The following is a 17281-nucleotide window of genomic DNA, read 5'->3' as shown; positions in this document are numbered from 1 at the left end:
GCAGACTACCTGCTGAGCACAGAGCCAGATGTGGGGCTTGATCTCACAAACCCAATATCATGACCTGAGCCAAAATCAAGAGTCAGAAGCCTAACCAACTGGGCCACCCAGGTGCCCCTCTAATTTGATTCTTATCACAACCCATCACTTTATAGATTTGAAAACTGAGGCTAAGATATATTAAGGTACTGACTTTACCAACGATTTTTGAAAATCATGACCAAATAATTAACTCATGTCAAGAAAAAGTCTGGAAAGCATTAGCACATTAGGAATATTACTCATTTAGTGATTATTTATTTGCTATACACTATGCTAAGCACTATGGATATGATGATGAGCTAATATAGCCCTATTCTCGAAGTTCACCGTATGAGTAGAGACAAATAAATGATAGACTAAAACAATATAAATAAATTATTATAAACAATATAAATAATAGTATTGAGAACAATTTCAAAGTTGCTAGGGATCCCTAAAGGTTCATAGAGCATATTTTGAAGGACTAATGTTTGGGAGATTCAAAGACCAAGATGAATGACAGTAAATTAGACACATGGGTGGGATCGGGGAGTGATGAGATGGCCAAAGATTTGGAATATGTATACTGTATAATAGGCTGTGTTTTGTTTCATACCTGAAACTATACTCTACCTTGTGCAGAATAGATGGAAGTGATTGTCTTTGTGAAAACTACCTCATTTTTCCATATCTGAATTGTGTTCTATTTTGTCTTAGTCTATGAGGTTTTTGTTCTACTTGTGATATGCTAAGGGGTCATATTTATGTTTTGTAGTGAGATTTCACTTAAACAAAGTGTCTATGCTAAAAAGAATTTGAAAAATTTATAATAGATTTTAGGTTAGGATCAATATATTCTTAGTCCCCAGAGACACACAGACTGGTATATAGCAAGTAGATCTGTATCCAACAAGGCAAAGAAATTCAGTCATAAAAAGGTTTTGTTGTCGAGTTTACTAAAATAATGAGTTCTAAATTCATGAATAAAACTTAAAATTCTTAACACAGCCTGTTGGGCTTTGGTGAACTAGTCCTTACACACCTCATCAGCCTCAGTGTGTGCCTATCTGTCCTTGACTTTCTCTGGCTGGCTTCAGTTACACTGGCCTTGCCTGTAACAGACAGATGTTGTGTTCTCAGTCCACAGTGCTCTTTCTACACCCTTCCAAGTCCTGTGTATCCTTCAGGTCTCAGTTTAATATGCTTTCGCTCTGAAAGCTTTTCCTATTCTCCTAAGCAGGTGGGATGAGTTATTTCAGGTGTCTTAGAACCTGGTATTGTTTTTTTTTGAGCATGCTTATCACACCTGTACTTCAATAACTACACAAAGAAGCAGAACCCCTGTCTATATTCTCCATCTCTGTATTGTTTGTTCTCACTAGGATCTGGCATGTAGAAGGTACTTTTAAATGAATTCATTTTATTAGTTTAACTAATAGGCCCAAGAGTCTTTTCTGAGTCTTATCTGAATCAGGTAAGTCTAATTCTGATTCAGACTGTCACAATACTCTTGTTATTTATCATCCTTATTACATACATATAAAATTTATTATTGTCAGGTCTTTTATTTTAATCATTTTTTCCAAGTCCTTACAATAATCACGTGAAGTAGACTGGACAAAAAGTGTCACCCGTATGTAATTTGGAGAACAGGAATGTGAAGCCCAGGCACTTGTCTCTTCCAGAGCTAGTTTGTGACAGGGAGCACTTTGGCTATAGCCCATCTCCCCCTACAACTGTATATTTATTGCTTTTCATTATGCAAAAACTGCCTTGGGATTTGCAACTTACCAAATAAATCCTGAATCATATTCTAATTTAAGGCAATTCTGCAAGTGATTTAAAATGTCTTGGGCAATTGGATACTGTCCACCATATGCTGAACAGCCTTGTGACTTGAGAGCTAGTCTTCCAAATAAATGCCAAATAAAATGGATAATTGATTTAGTCTGAACTTGTCCATCTTGAACAGTCATGAGTGAGAGATGACCAAGCAAGAATGAAGGACATGTGTTCCCACAAGAGAAATCTTACTCAAAGAGCTAAGCAAATCAAATGCAGTTACCCAACGTAACTGCATTCACATAGAATCTGAATCCTACTCATCTTACTTTCTTTAATTTATGGGCAAGTTTAGAGGACTTCTCTTACCTCTTCTATACTCAGATGAGCAAACTTACCAATGAATAGTGAGATGATAGGTTATATCCTGCTGTGGTATGTTACATCCCCCCAACTCCAACTGTGGCGTTTGGAGAATGATTATATACAGAAGTAGTAAAGGGGAAAAAAAACCAACTTATGTTTATGGCTCAACATGCAGCTCTGTCCCCTGGGGCATTTGCATTTCAATGGAGTATGAAATAAAATGGTCCATTTACAGCATTTAGTTTATATGGTTCAAGACTTTATAAAAGTGCCTTGAGGTTTGCAAGTCACTGCATAAATCTTGACAAATAAACATACATTGTGACATACATATTCTGTAATATATGAAACATAATTTTAGTAAATTGACAATATGTCTTTTTATTGTATCTTGCTTGATTGTAATAAACTCTTATTTATTGTACCTCTGTCATGTTGGTACACAGATCTACTTGTTATATATTAGTCTATGTCTCTTTGGGGGATAAGAATACTTGACCCCTATTGTATGTTATGGTGGTTGGGAATTCTCAAATAAACAAAACTGTTAATATTTGAGCCCCTTTACTCCTGGAGATTTTATAGTTCAAATTTGCAAATGCTTTTATTTATTTATTTATTTATTTATTTATTTATTTATTTATTTATTTTTTTGCAAATGCTTTTAAAAAAATTATAAACAAGTTCACACAGGGCTCTTTGAATACCAAATAGTTCTTTATGACTACAGATTTACTGAGAGCATATAAATGGGAACACATGGCTTATGGATCCTTTATTTATTTTTTTTAAGATTTTATTCATTTATTAACAAGAGACACAGAGGGAGAGGCAGAGACATAGGCAAAGAGAGAAGCAGGCTCCCTCTGGGGAGCCTGGTGCGAGACTTGATCTCAGGACCCATGGCCTGAGCCAAAGGCAGACGCTCAACCACTGAGCCACCCAGGTGCACCTTGTAGGTCCTTTAATATAGATATAGCTTACAGGTCAACTAATTATTTCTATTTGGAGGTTAACCTGTCCCAGAACTCAGAAAGAAGTGCTGGAAAACTTTCAAGTCCATTTTCCCTTGGAGGTCTGCAAATGATCTAATGGGGTTCTCGCTGTTTGCAGATGCTGACGACTGTGCTCCTGTGGGATGCAGTACATGGGCTGAGTGTGTTTCAGAGGGAGAAAATGCCACATGTCAGTGTTTGAAAGGATTTACTGGGGATGGAAAACTATGTTTTGGTAAGAGCAAAGGCCAATACACATAATATCTGGAAAATAGTGAACCAGAAACATTCTTTCAGATAATACTGATTCAAAAGGTCCAGGGGATTTATGTAATCAGCAGGATTGAAAAAAATTATTTGATATTAGCTAAAAAGAAAATGGATGGCATATAGTGTATATGAAATAGATAATATGTTGTTATATTACAGTGAGTTTATATTAAAATTACATAATGTATGCAGTTGACAGTAAGGAGGAAAATTTATAATTAGCTTCAAAAGCATGAGTCTGAGTTTGAGTCAATTCACAAATTCAACAATTCCAATAAAAACAACTTTTCCCTCTAAAATCTTAGGTCATAAGTTTCAGTTTAATAAGTAGATTGTGCTGGATAGTTTTCCATTTTATATTGATAGCCTTGAAATTTTCGTTAGTGATTACTGTAAAAATCTCAGTTCTTACAGTCTGAAACTCTGGCACAATGTGATTTATTTACCCATACTTAGCTGATCAGACACCTAAGCAATCTGTAAAAATTGATTCGGAAGTGAACTTTATGACCAAGATGCAGAGTTTGCATTACATTTCCAAATAGTATCTGTAAGTGGCTGAATGATTGTTTGTAAGCTTATATACTTCTTTTTCCTATGATTCTCACTTATACTGGGATTGTCTACATATTTCACTAGTTCATCATTTTGCCCACAGACATAGATGAATGTGAGATGGGCATCACGATTTGCCCTCCTACCTCCTCAAAGTGCGTCAATACTGAAGGTGGCTATGTTTGCCAGTGCTCAGAAGGCTACCGAGGCGATGGGATCCACTGTCTGGGTAAGAGAGCATGTGTGCCAAGGGAGGAGGGTGGAGGCAGGCCTCCGTGGATCAGAAAACACCGTGGGTGTGATGCATTGAGAAGGATATAATTTAGATACCACATACATTAAGACTAAAAGAGAAGTAGAGTGACCTGTTCTCCATTCTTGATGAATGGAGATCTTACAAGATCTCCATTCTTGATGAACAGTCAGGTTTGAGCCCCTATGCTATATGATTGCACTAGTCACCTGCAAGACCCTGCAGAGGTTTTGTGCCCCTCTCCTTTCTAAGTCTTTCTCTGGGGTTTGAGTGATGCCAAATGCCTCATCAATACTCCACACCTCCAGCAGTCATGGGGGCGTCATCCAGCATTTTCATTGTCACTGAATGGTTTGGGTTTTTTTTTTTTTTAAGATTTTATTTATTCATGAGAGACCCACAGAGAGAGGCAGAGACATAGGCAGAGGGAGAAGCAGGCTCCCTGCAAGGAGCCTGATGCAGGACTGGATCCCAGCACCCCAAGATTGAGACCTGAGCTGAAGGTACTCGCTCAACCACTGAGCCACCCAGGTGCCCTGCGTTGTCACTGAATGTTGCAGTTGAGCGGTAGGGAGCTGCAGGCTTGTTGGAAGTCACTGCTGCATGCCTCGTGGAAAGAGGGTGTGGTTCTGTGGAAGGCTCATTGAGCAGTTATTGATGCTAAGTTTCAGTAGATGGGAGAGTCAAGCCGCTGACATTTAGATACAAGCAGAGAATGATTAAGACCTCTTTCATAATCACCGTCCTCTGCCAAGGTCTGGGTGTGGCCTCTGGGGTGGGAGCTCACTTCGTGCACATCTCCTACCATTCCAGGTGTCAGTAGTACAGTAACGCCGCACAAGTGGGGACCTGCCTGAACCATCGTGGCCCAGTGAAGTGCTTCCCTGGAGTTTAACAGGGCTTTAACATGTCTCTTTCAGTATTTTCTTTTCCTTCTGAAAACATGCAAATCTTTTCACGGTGAAGGGCAGATGACCCGATAAGAAACTAAAATGATACTGCTTTCTCCCACATGTTAAGGTGAAAGATGAAATATCAGTCATGACTACCAAGTTTTTTTTGGATCTGGTTGGTTTAAATCAGACCTTTATCAGATTAGTTTTGTGGAGTCCACAGTCATTTGTAAATATTCTTTTAAGCACATATTTGGCTGTCAGCCAGGAAAATGTCACTGCTCTGATTAAACTGACTCATAGATGATTTAGACAAACAGGCTTTATATTTAATTTACTTTGAAGAGAAAGGGAGGTATACATTTTGGATGTATAAACTCATTAATCTCTGGATTCTCTGTCACTAACCTACCTCTTTCCAGTAGTGTACATGCAACAGGGTGTCATGGCCCAGCCCGCCTCATTGGCATGGAGTCCTCAGGCCACATGGAAGAATGGGCTTATTCCTGTTCCCTCTCTGTGTGTCTTTCTCCCTCACCTTCTCCCTTCCCCACTCCTTCTCCCACTATTTCTGTTCCTCTCTCCCTTCCTTCCTTTCTCCTCTTCCATATATATGTGGATATAGCGCTTTAAACCATGCCTGTACATAATAAGTGCTATATGAAAGTGTTGTTGTTATTCTTAAGAGTGGTTGTATTTCTTGGCCAAGAGCATTTTTTGTTTTGTTTTGTTTTTTTGTCTTTGCTTCTTGGAAAAGATCTCTCTGACTCTCAAGGTAACAGTCCATAGAAATTTTAACAGGATGGAAGTAAAAAAAAAAGAAAAAAAAAAGACTAAAATTGAGCCATTCAGGATAGTAGTTCAATATGACAAATAGTTATTTGGCCCTATTAAGTGCAAAGACACAGTAATCAGAAGTGTGAGGAATACCAGAATGATGGAGGTAGCGCTTGCTTGTGAGAAGAGTGGGATCAGACAGGGAGCCATGATAAGTGGTGAAGAAAGTATGTATTATGAGAGAAGTCAAAACTACAATGAAAGTTCCCAACAGGAAGAATATCTGTCTGAGATATTAGGAAAACCTCATGAAGGAAGTATCACTGTGGATGGACCTTTGAGCATGAGTAAATTTTTATTAGGCAGAAATGGGAAGGAATGGAAAGCATTCCAGGCATGAACATATGACAGGTCTATTTGGGGGTAGAGAAGAGCCTAAATGAGCACTAATGCTCATGTGAGGATGTGAGGGAAACAGAAACCGAAGCTGGTAGGGTAATGTCTTAGTCTGCTTAGGCTGCCATGACAGAAGCCAGCATAGACTGGCTAGCTTAGATGATAGAAATTTATTTTCTCACAGTTCTGGAGGTGAGAAGTCCCAGATCTAGTGCTGGCTGATTCAGTTCCTGATGGCAGCTCTTCGAGGCTTGCAGACCACCACCTTCTTGTTGTGTACTCAGATGGTCTTTCTGCTATAGTTCAGGGGTGGGGGATCTGGTGTCTCTTCTTTTTCTTTTCTTTTAGTTTTTTTAAGATTTATTTATTCATTTATTCATGAGAGACACACTTAGAAAGGCAGAGACATGGGCAGAGGGAGAAGCAGGCTCCCTGTGGGGAGCCCGTTGTGGGACTCGATCCCAGGACCCGGGATCACGACCTGAGCCGAGGGCAGATGCTCAACCACTGAGCCACCCAGGTGTCCCTCTTCCTTTTTTTTTTTTATAAGAAATTCCATCCTGTTGGATTAGGGCCTCACTCTTATAGCTTAATTTAACTTTGCTTCCTTGAAGGCTCTGTCTCTAAATATTATCACACTGGGGGTTAGAGCTTCAACATGGGGATTTGGGGGGAGATGCAATTCAGTTCATAACAGGTGGGTTGGATTACATATGTAGAAGACTAGAAGCTGACTGCCCGTCATTAGGGTTTTACTCTGTACCTCACTTTTCTCTTCCCTACTCCCTTGTTTCTGGCAGATATTAATGAGTGCCAATTGGGCATGCACACCTGTGGGGAAAATGCCACCTGTACAAATATGGAGGGAAACTATACCTGCATGTGCGCTGGCAGCCTGTCTGAACCTGGACAGATATGTGCTGGTAGGTTGGTGGGTGGTCTCAGTCCAAGGAAGGAACTTAATTTCGGAAAATTCTATACCCCAATGTATTTGCTCTAGAGATTCTAGAAATATTCAATTCAACTGAGCTGGTGAGTTTATATTCCTGATTAGGTTGATGCTAAGCTTGGGAATGTAAAATAGTCAAGTTTTCTTAATTTAATAGCATCTGGAATAAATTCTTTTTTTATTGCTCACAATTCAATAACGGTGGGAATACAGGTGGTTCTCTTTAACTATGCGACTAATGTCTTAATTTGTAATGTTGATTTCTGGGGCAGCTGGAAAAATTTTGCAGGTCAAGGCAGATCAGGAAGGATATCTGGACCCTTAACATTTTGAATCACTTTTAAAGCTTTTAAAATATTACCTTAAAAAACTAGTATTTCTTGATCTGAATTGGAACTTCAGCTCTTTTTCCTTTCTTTTTTCCAGATTTTTATTTATTTGAGACAGAGAGAAAGAGCACAAGCAGGGGGAGGAGCAGAGGGAGAAAGAGAAGCAGGCTTCCCGCTGAGCAGGGAGCCCAATGTGTGTGTGTGTGTGTGGGGGGTTGTTTGCTTGATCCCAGGACCCTGGGATCATGACCTGAGCCTAAGCCAGATGCTGGGCTGACTGAGCCAACCAGGCACCTCTTGTTTCTTTCTTTTTAAATGTTAATGGTCTACTTGTGCTTCCTCAAGGCTTTCCCCAAAGGGCAGTATCTTCTCAGCATCTGCACCCAGGAAGGGGGAAGCTGGCTTCATCCTGACCCTGGAAACCAGGATCAGGGACTCTGTTGCCACCACTGCCAGCAATTTATCTGTCTCAGCTCTGCAAGCAGGAAACATCTTAAGAAGGGAAATTTCTGTACTTACTTGGGTCTTTTTAAAAAAAAATATTATTTTTCTCACATAATTTGCTTTTCTTAAAGGCATTGAAAGACTGCTAATATTTATATAGTCAACTATACACCCTAATGTTTTCCTTTTAATGAGCGGAGAACCAACCACTCAGTAAAAGGGACCTTACCACCTTGACATTCCCTCTGTCACGGTAGCATTTCTTTTCTGTTGAATTTGCTGGTCTTGTCTTTGAAGGTCCCTCTTGAAAGTTAAATCATTTTTAGAAGCATTGTGTGGGAGAAATTTTTGATACTGGGGGTAATGGATTGTATATTGGTTGGTAGTTTATAAGCCATAAAGAGGTACTTTTGTTCAGTGAGACCCTCTTAAAGCTGGCTGTCATTTCACACCATGAGTGTGTGTTTGTGGATGACAGATGACTTTTATAATGAGACCAGTGACTCGGGATCCTTGCAATAATTTAGAATTGACCATTCCCTTGCTTGCCTCCAATATGCTTTATGTCAGATAATACTGAACCTAAAGAAAGAATGGCTGGCTTCATGGTGAATGATGTGAAGTCTGGTTAGGAAAGTGAAACTAGAGTTGCTTCTGAGTTCTTGTCACTAAAAGACACTATATCACAAATTGTTCACAGAGACTAGTTCCTGATATTGATACCTGAAAGACCTAATCACTTCAGAAAGTAAAATTAATGTCTTTGATTTTTGTAGACTCTACTCCGCCTTCTCATCCCATGGAGGATAGTCACTATTCTGTGAGAAATGGTTATCGGGAATGCCCCTCATCCTATGATGGGTACTGCCTCTATAATGGTGTGTGTATGTACATTGAAGCAGTCGACAGATACGCATGCAAGTAAGTCAAGTCTTTGTGATGGCAGAGAGGTATGATGTTGCAGTCTGTAACCTTTTGCTAATTCATAAAATTTGTATCAAGGAAGTTCTTCTATAATTAGGTTTTTGCTAGGGAAAAATATATAAACACACATATATATAAAGTGCGTGTGTATGTACATGTATTGCACCCTCTCTGAAAACCCCACCCCCAACTCCCTAGCTGCCAATAGTAAATATACATTTAAAGAATTGGTGATTTTCCCTTTTACTTAACTTGATGTTACTACTGATACAGTCTGGGGCTTAAACCTCTCGTTCTAGCTGAAAACTTGAGTTTGTGAAACAATCCCTGAAAACTTTGAATTGTTTCCCGCTGCATATGTGGAGAACATCCACAATATGTTTCTGAATTTACAAAAGTGTAATATATACACACTGGACTTCTTACCTTCAATTGTCAAAACTGGAAAAAAAAATATTTTTCTTCAGTTTCTAATATTGGTATTTACATTTTGGTTGCTTAGTAACAAGTGCCGGAAATGGGGCCTGCTGTATTTGCTCCTTCCTCATCCCTGTGAAGGTTTCAATAGTGGGCACAGTCAACTGAAAAGTAGATTTAAGGGTGACTATGAGTCTTCCTACCATACTTACTCAGAAAAGATTTCCCTTCTTGGCAGTATCTAATTCTGCATCAAATTTTACTTTTAATGGATTTCGGATTTTGAAGTCAATCAGAGGGAGCTGATAGGTCCATAAAAATAAATAGGTCTCCTGTGGCTAGAGTCCTGACTCATTGATGATTTTCCCTGTGCCTGAGGAAGAAGTGATAAAATATTCTGGTCCTCATGAATAGATGCTATAAGCTTAAAGGCTTTTATTATTTTATGAATAATAATCAGCAGAAACATAGTCTAAATTGTTAGGAGAACAAGTTACATTCTGCGACAAAGGGAATTGCCTTGCATTATAAATCGTATCAGCCAGACAAAAATAATGAAAAATACTCGTGAATATTAGTGAAAATGACTCAATGCTCATAGAATTCTACCTTCATATTCAGACGCTGTAATTTTTCTAACCTAAGATAAATCCAATATTCACAGTAGTTATCCTTGATTTTGATAATAAGAATAAATTATTTTTTACTTATTCATGGTTCCTTATTATCCAAAATAATGAAATCATGAAGATAAATGTCCTACTTTATTAGATCATGATTTGTTTATCTCTATGATACTTTAGATTATGAGAGATATTACAATAATGTGAGGGATACTTCACAATTACGAATTGCATTTAGTACATTATTTTCATTTGACCCGATGGCATCGATTCATTAAATGATTTATGAACTCTTTAGTACACTGCTTTTCTGTCATTAAATCCTGATGAAAATATCTTATTCCCTGATAAGGTTTTAAACATGAATTGCTACAAAATGACAATTAAACTAGAGATAACACCCATATTTAAGGACCTTTAATCAAAAGCAATATTTAAAATATCACCAGAGGTCCCATTAATCTAGATCATAACTTTGTTTTTGAATTCTACATTTAATAAAAATGTGGTTTAATCAGACATTCAAGCCTTTCCTCCTTTTGCCTCAATGACCTCACCTTGTATTTTTTAAATTCTATGATAACACATCTCTAGGAGTGCTCACCACTCCAAGTTTTATTAGAAACACCTCCTGGACATCATTCTGCAGGGTTCTGAATACCATGAGAAGGTTTATAAAGGGCACCTCTTCTTTCCTTGCTTGAAGACAGTGGAAGCTCCCCTCAGATACAGAGATCCCCTGGCTGCCTGGGGTGCAGAGGATGTGAGAACTGAAGTCTCCACACCCCATATCTTTCTCAAAGTTCCCCTGGTCTCGAGATTCTCAGAAGACCAAGCCCCCTGAGCTAAAAGGAGGTCCTCATTCATTCTGATTTGGCTTTGAACCAACCCACAGGTTGGCCAGGTCTTCTTGAGATCAAGCTGCCCCAACACCAGTGTTGTGAAATGTTTCATGGAAAAGGAGTTGTGTGGTCAAATCAGTCTGAGAAATGCTGCATACTCTAGCCCTCAGTTCTTGATCATAGTACATACACCACAACGTGAAAAAGTTTTGTTGACCTTTCTTCAATCTAGAATTTCTTGAAATTATTTGACCAAAATAAACTCAGATTTGAATAATTTATCCGATTAAATAAACCCAAGAATCTTTTGCTTGGTTAAACAGAACTAATTAATAATGCCAAGAACTAGTAGTGGATGGCCCATCCATGTGAAATGCTGGCTTACTGCTTTGGGCCTTATATGGCCCAGAGAGGCCCTGATATTACTGCTTGGCTTGGCTGCCCAGGACTCTTGCCCATGTAATTGGCATATTTCCTGAGACCCTAAAATCTCTAAGATTAACATCCAACAGCTTAAAAGTGGCTGCTAGGCATTGGTAGTAAATTACTATAACCAAAGATAGCTAGAATTAAAACAGTATCCAGAAGCCTGAAAGCCTGAAATAACTTGACAGTCTGTTATTCTTCCTACACTTAGATCCTGTTATCTCTTTCATGATCCATTCTAGAAGAATAACTTGAGGTGCACAGAGCTTAAAACCCTTTTCGGGAGTAGCCCAATGTAGAAAAATTAGAAAGGGTGACAAAACATGAGAGACTCCTAACTCTGGGAATGAACAAGGGGTAGTGGAAGGGAAGGCGAGTGGGGGGATGGGGGATGGGCACTGAGGGGGGCGCTTGATGGAATGAGCACTGGATGTTATACCATGTGTTGGCAAATCGAACTTCATTTAAAAATATATATAAAAATAATTTTAAAAATTTAAAAAACAAGAAAAAAAAGGAAGTAGCCTAATGTAGCAAAAAGAACACAGGCTTTGAAATCAGAAAACCATTTGGATCAAACCTGCCATTCACTGATTAAAAGCAAAAAAGATAAAAAGTAACTAGTATTGGCAAGGATGTGGAGAAAAAGGAGCCCTCATACACTGCTGATGGAAATATAAACTGATACAGCCACTGTGGAAAACTGCATGGAATTTCCTCAAAAAATTAAAAATAGAAATACCATATAATCTAATAATTCTGCTCTTGGGTATTTACCCAGAGAAAAGGAAAACACTAATTCAAAAAGATATCTATCACAGCATTATTTACAATAGTCTAGATATAGAACCAATCTAAGTGTCCATTGATACATGAATGGATAAGGAAGATGGTGTGTGTGTGTGTGTGTGTGTGTGTGTGTTTGTGTGTGTATGTGTTTGTGATGGAATATTATGCAGCAACAGAAAGGATGAGATATGCCATTTGAAACAACACGGAGGGACCCAGAGTATATTACGCTAAGTGAAATAAGTCAAACAAGAAAGACAGATACCATTTAACTTCACTTCTATGAGGAATCTAAAAAAAAATGAATAAACAAACAAAAAGCAGAATGGGACCTGTAAATACAGAGAACAAACTGATGGTTGCCAGAGAAGAGATGGGTAGGGGGATGGGTAAAATGAGTGAAGGGGAGAGTGAGATACAGCCTTCCCGTTATGGAATGAATAAGCCATGGGAATAAAAGGCACAGCATAAGGGGGTATAGTCAGTGACATCGTAACAGGGATACGTGGGGACAGATGGCAGCTACATCTGTGATGAGCAGAGCATACTGTGTACTCTTGTCAAATCCTTATGTTGTACCTGAAACTAATGTAACATAGTGTCAGCTATGCTGAACCAACCAACCAACCAACCAAAGCCCTACCATTCACCAGACCTGATACAAATTACTTAACTCTTTTGACCCTCACTTTTCTCATCTGTAAAATGGGAATTTGCTATTGAAAGTAAAGTGAGTAAAAGTGCCTAGCTCGGTGTCAGATACACAGGCTGCCTAACAAATGCTAGTTTCATTCCTCTTCTCTCTGAAAGTGACTTTCCAACGCTCTTATGACCAACTCAAGCTAGACTGGGACTAGGATCTAGATTTTTTTTTTTTTCTTAAAGATTTAATTGGTTCATGAGAGACAGAGACGGGGGTGGGGGGGGCGGTAGAGACAGACACAGGCAGAAGGAGAAGCAGGCTCCATGCAGGGAGCCCTATGTGGGACTCAGTCCGGGTATTCCAGGATCACATCCTGGGCCGAAGGCAGGTGCTAAACTGCTGAGCCACCCAGGGATCCCCAGATCTAGATCTTTTGCAGTTTCATCTCATGCTTTTTCCAAGCTCTCTTCCCCCAGTGAGAACCAGTATCAATTCCCTGGGCATTCATTCCTTCAGGTCCTTTTGGAATGAGGCGCAGATAGATAACTGACCCAGGGCTGGGGGGGGGGGGGGAATTCCTAACAAGTGAGTAGCTCAAAATGCTCAAAGGAATATTTTTGACCTTTATGCTCCTGTGAAGAGTAATAGAATAGGATTGTACCCAGGATCCCATAATTTCTGGAAGTATACATTCCCAGTAGATGGCAGCATTGTTTCATTTACTTTTATCTACACGTTCGTGGCTCCTGTGGGTGGCTGGTAACACTAGTTACCATTTCGCTAATGAAACACTGAGAGCTCCTTTTCCTCCATTTATTTTTCTCTCCCTTGAAGAAAGGACTCAAATGTCCGTGTGGCATCACTGAGACCTTTCTCTTGGGCCAGTGGTGATTTTTTTTTTTTTTTTTTTTTTTAAAGAAAAGAACTGTTTCCTTGGCCTACTAGGCTGCCCTTCCTGCTCAGAGACTACACGTTGTTGTATAAGCCTGGTCTCCAGTGAGGGACTCTGCCTTCAAATTCTTCCTTCCTTTGACCTATACTCTCTGCAATCTGGCCAAACATTTGTTCAAAAACTCTCTGGGCTCTCAGGGCAGAGTTGCTTTGCGCTGGTCTTAAAGGTAGCTTCTCAGCCTAACAGAAGCTGATCTTTAATCAATGTTCTGCAATGCCTTATAGAGGCGGCATGCAAATAATCCCTCATCAGTCCGGGTGCAAACAGACCAAGGGGTGGGGGTGGGGGTCCATGCTGCATGAACTTGTCCATCACAGTGCTTTCAACTGACCCCTGATGGATTTTCCATATGCTTCTAGAGAGCCGAGTTTGGGGAATGCAGGGGTTGAAAGCAGGATATGGAATCTGAAAAATATCTGCGTTTTTGGCCAGGGCTTGCGGCTGACCTGTGTTTGGTGTTGTTACAGCTGTGTTTTTGGCTACGTCGGGGAGCGATGTCAGCACCGAGACCTGAAATGGGAACTGCGCCACGCGGGCCAGGGCCGGCAGCGGCAGGTCGCCGCGGTGGCCGTGGGCGTGGCCGTGCTCGTCCTGCTGCTGCTGCTCGGGCTGGGGGGCGCGCACTGCTACAGGTGACCTTTCCCTCCCCGTGCACCTTGCACCTGGCTCTAGCGCCGCCCGCCCGAGGGCGTGCCTGCCTCCGCGAGGTGAACTTTCTCTGCACACTTGCTACATTGATTTGAAAGGGGGAATGACCATAAAAGAAAACAAGAAATGGCTGAGGATGTGGCTGCTCTAAAACATCGATGGTTTTACTTGTCCTTGTTGCATTCCAGTCTTTGTCGGCATATCTGCATTTTTGAAAAAGATTTTATTTATTTATTCATGAGAGCCACAGAGAGAGAGAGAGAAGCAGGCTCCCTGCGGGGAGCCCCATGCGGGACTCGATCCTGGGACCCCGGGATCATGACCTGAGCCAAAGGCAGATGCTCAACTGCTGAACCACCCGGGTGCTCCTATCTGCACCATTTATGGGGTTTTTATTGAGCATAATGCACTTTCATAGTCCACTTTTCTTCTCTTAGGCGTCACCTGCTTCCCCCCACCCCACCCCCGCTCGCATGTGGGCGGCATAATTAGTTTTTCCTGGCTGCCTTCCCCTCAGTGGATTTCCCACAAAGCATTAACTTCTGTTCAAGAGATTCAGTGTTTTCCCTCACTTGGAAGGTCCTTGGGTTTTGCGTTTTCAGTAATTTCAAAGTAAAAGTTGAAAACTCTGGAGCAAAAATATTTATACATTTAATCTCAAAAAAATACTACATTAAGGTGAAGGGATCATCTTCCTTTTTCTTGAAAAGGGCTTCATCCTCCACTATCATCAATGTTGACAAGCATTTATGTACTGTTAGAGCTTGTGCTGTACAAAATTATTGAGTCATAACACTTTTGGGCTGAAGGGAACTCTGTAGAATTATCTAACTCAATTTCATCACTTTATGGCTGAAGAACCTAAGGTCAACTTACCTAATGGTCCCAATTCTCTGAAAATGTAGGGAGTACGTACTTACATGACCACCTGCAGAATAAAATTCAACCACATTTACCAGTGCTATGCAGCCACTCAGATGGCAAGTGTCATGTATTATGGAGAATTTCAGCACATCATCCAGGATGTGCTCGTCTGAGATCCTGCTGTATCTTAGCATTCTGGTTAAGAGCATGGGTTTTAGGATCAGACTACGCAGGTACAAGTCCCAGTCATGCTGAAGTCATAACAGGCGTGTTATCTAACCTCTGTATTCATTAATTTCCTTTGCTATAAAATGGGAACAAAGAACAGTAATAATGTCAAGAGTTATTATAAAATTAATTGAGTTAAGAGTTTAGAACTGGCATAGAGGACTTAATAAACACTATGTTATTATCATGGGGATTTGCTATGAGCTATAATCTTCCCACCAAGAGTAACATGTTCTGAACCTCTTTTACACCTTGAGAGACAAGTTCTCTTGAAATTTTTAGTTCAGAGGTTCAACAGTAACCATTTATTTCACTTTTTAGCTTGGTATTGGACTTGTAGAAAGAGTATCAAATAATCAAGATTTGTCCCATTGGACAGAATGCCAAAAGAAAAGTAGATGCTTGACAAATAGTGTAGAAAAAATTGAAGCAGGAAACTCAAGTTCATGTGTGCCATAATTATTAAGTATTTTTTTTCTTATTCTGTGGGTTATGACATAATAAATAAATTTTATTTTCTGCTGATGTTCTTCAGAACTCTGGATTAAAAGCTAATGTCAGATTGCTGGCTCTTTGGACTTAGAATTCAAGGACCAGCTCAGCTGGTTAGAGTAGACTTTATGTACAAATAAGAACATTTTTAGCTTCTGACCCCCATATATCTAAATCAAAAGTGATAAGAATTATTTTTTCAAAAAGAAAACTCATCAGAACCTTTTCTCTTTTTCTTTTTACTGAAAGGCATCCAAAGTTGTAAAGTTCTTTCTGAGCAGATGTATGGGTATTTACCTAATGGCTCTGATCAGTGGAGCAGCTTACCCCCCTGCAAATTTTCGACTATGTTTTTTACTGCATCAGTACTTTGGTGTATTGATTCTGAGACGATCAAATTAAGACTTCTAGTCTAAATATTGTCATGTCACCAAAGTATACCGATAAATACAGCTCTACCCTTGAGTTTTTAAGTGAGGCATATTGAATGATTTTCCTTAAAGAGTTAGAATCAGTTATTTCCTCCTTTTGTATCACTCCTTGCCTCTCTTGTCTCGATTGAGCATTGATACTCTTTGTCTCCTAGGGGGACTTAGCTGCCACCTGCCCAAGATAGCAGCACTATTTTTGGAATCTTGGGCTGGCTGGTGGTTTTTTAATATTTTTTTTAAAAAGATTTTATTTGTTTATTCATGAGAGACACACAGAGAGAGAGACAGAGACACAGGCAGAGGGGGAAGCAGGCTCCCCACAGGGAGCCTGATGTGGGATTTAAACCTGAGACTCCGGGATCATGCCCTGAGCCTAAGGCAGACACTCAACCACTGAGCCACCCAGGCGTCCCTGGCTAGTGGTCTTTACCACCACATTTCCTTCATTGCCTTCCTTTCAATGGCTGCTCCATACATTATGTACCTGTCTCTCTCCCTCTAGAATCTACAGCTCTGGGGACAGGTATCCCAGCCTAATATTAGATCTCCCCCACTTTACTCCCCTTCCTCTCGGGCATGACACCATGCCTTCTATAGATGTTGTGCTTCATGTCTGTCAAACAAGTATTTATGAAGCTAGATTTGGAGGCAAGAGACCTATCCTATTTCCTAGGTTGGCAATTATGAGATAGTATTCTCTTGGGTCCTCCACTCTGTGTTCTTGTGTCTGATGCCTTTCAGCAACCAGACTAGTGGGAGGAACCCAGCCATCTCACAGAACCTTGAAAAAAATGAAATATCATCTGGAAAGTTCTGCAGAAAAGAATACAGAGCGAACCCAAAGTTATGCTCCTAGTTTTCTTAATATTTCTTCTTTCAGACATTTTAGGTACCTATATTTCAATAGCAAAAGTGGTTGTCCCTGACCATCACTGAGTGGGCTACTGGTTGTGTTTTGTTTTGAAATTGTCT

General features: G+C 40.0%; 1 protein-coding gene across 3 annotated transcripts in view; it reads left to right on the top strand.

Annotated features, from left to right (window-relative positions):
- Positions 1–17281, top strand: part of EGF (epidermal growth factor) — a 93910-nt gene that overhangs the window by 70633 nt on the left and 5996 nt on the right. For 2 of the 3 annotated variants that reach the window (XM_026017614.2, XM_026017613.2), the window contains 5 exons: positions 3283–3399; positions 4093–4218; positions 7109–7231; positions 8807–8951; positions 14114–14278. In XM_026017614.2, coding sequence (XP_025873399.2) covers positions 3283–3399; positions 4093–4218; positions 7109–7231; positions 8807–8951; positions 14114–14278 — 676 coding nt within the window. The remainder of the gene's footprint in view (positions 1–3282; positions 3400–4092; positions 4219–7108; positions 7232–8806; positions 8952–14113; positions 14279–17281) is intronic. The other variant, XM_072755482.1, reaches the window with a different exon arrangement.

This window comes from Vulpes vulpes, chromosome 4 (assembly GCF_048418805.1).
Source record: "Vulpes vulpes isolate BD-2025 chromosome 4, VulVul3, whole genome shotgun sequence".
Classification (NCBI taxonomy): domain Eukaryota; kingdom Metazoa; phylum Chordata; class Mammalia; order Carnivora; family Canidae; genus Vulpes; species Vulpes vulpes.
Note: the sequence above shows the minus strand (reverse complement) of the source record. Positions and strands in the feature narration are given on the sequence as shown.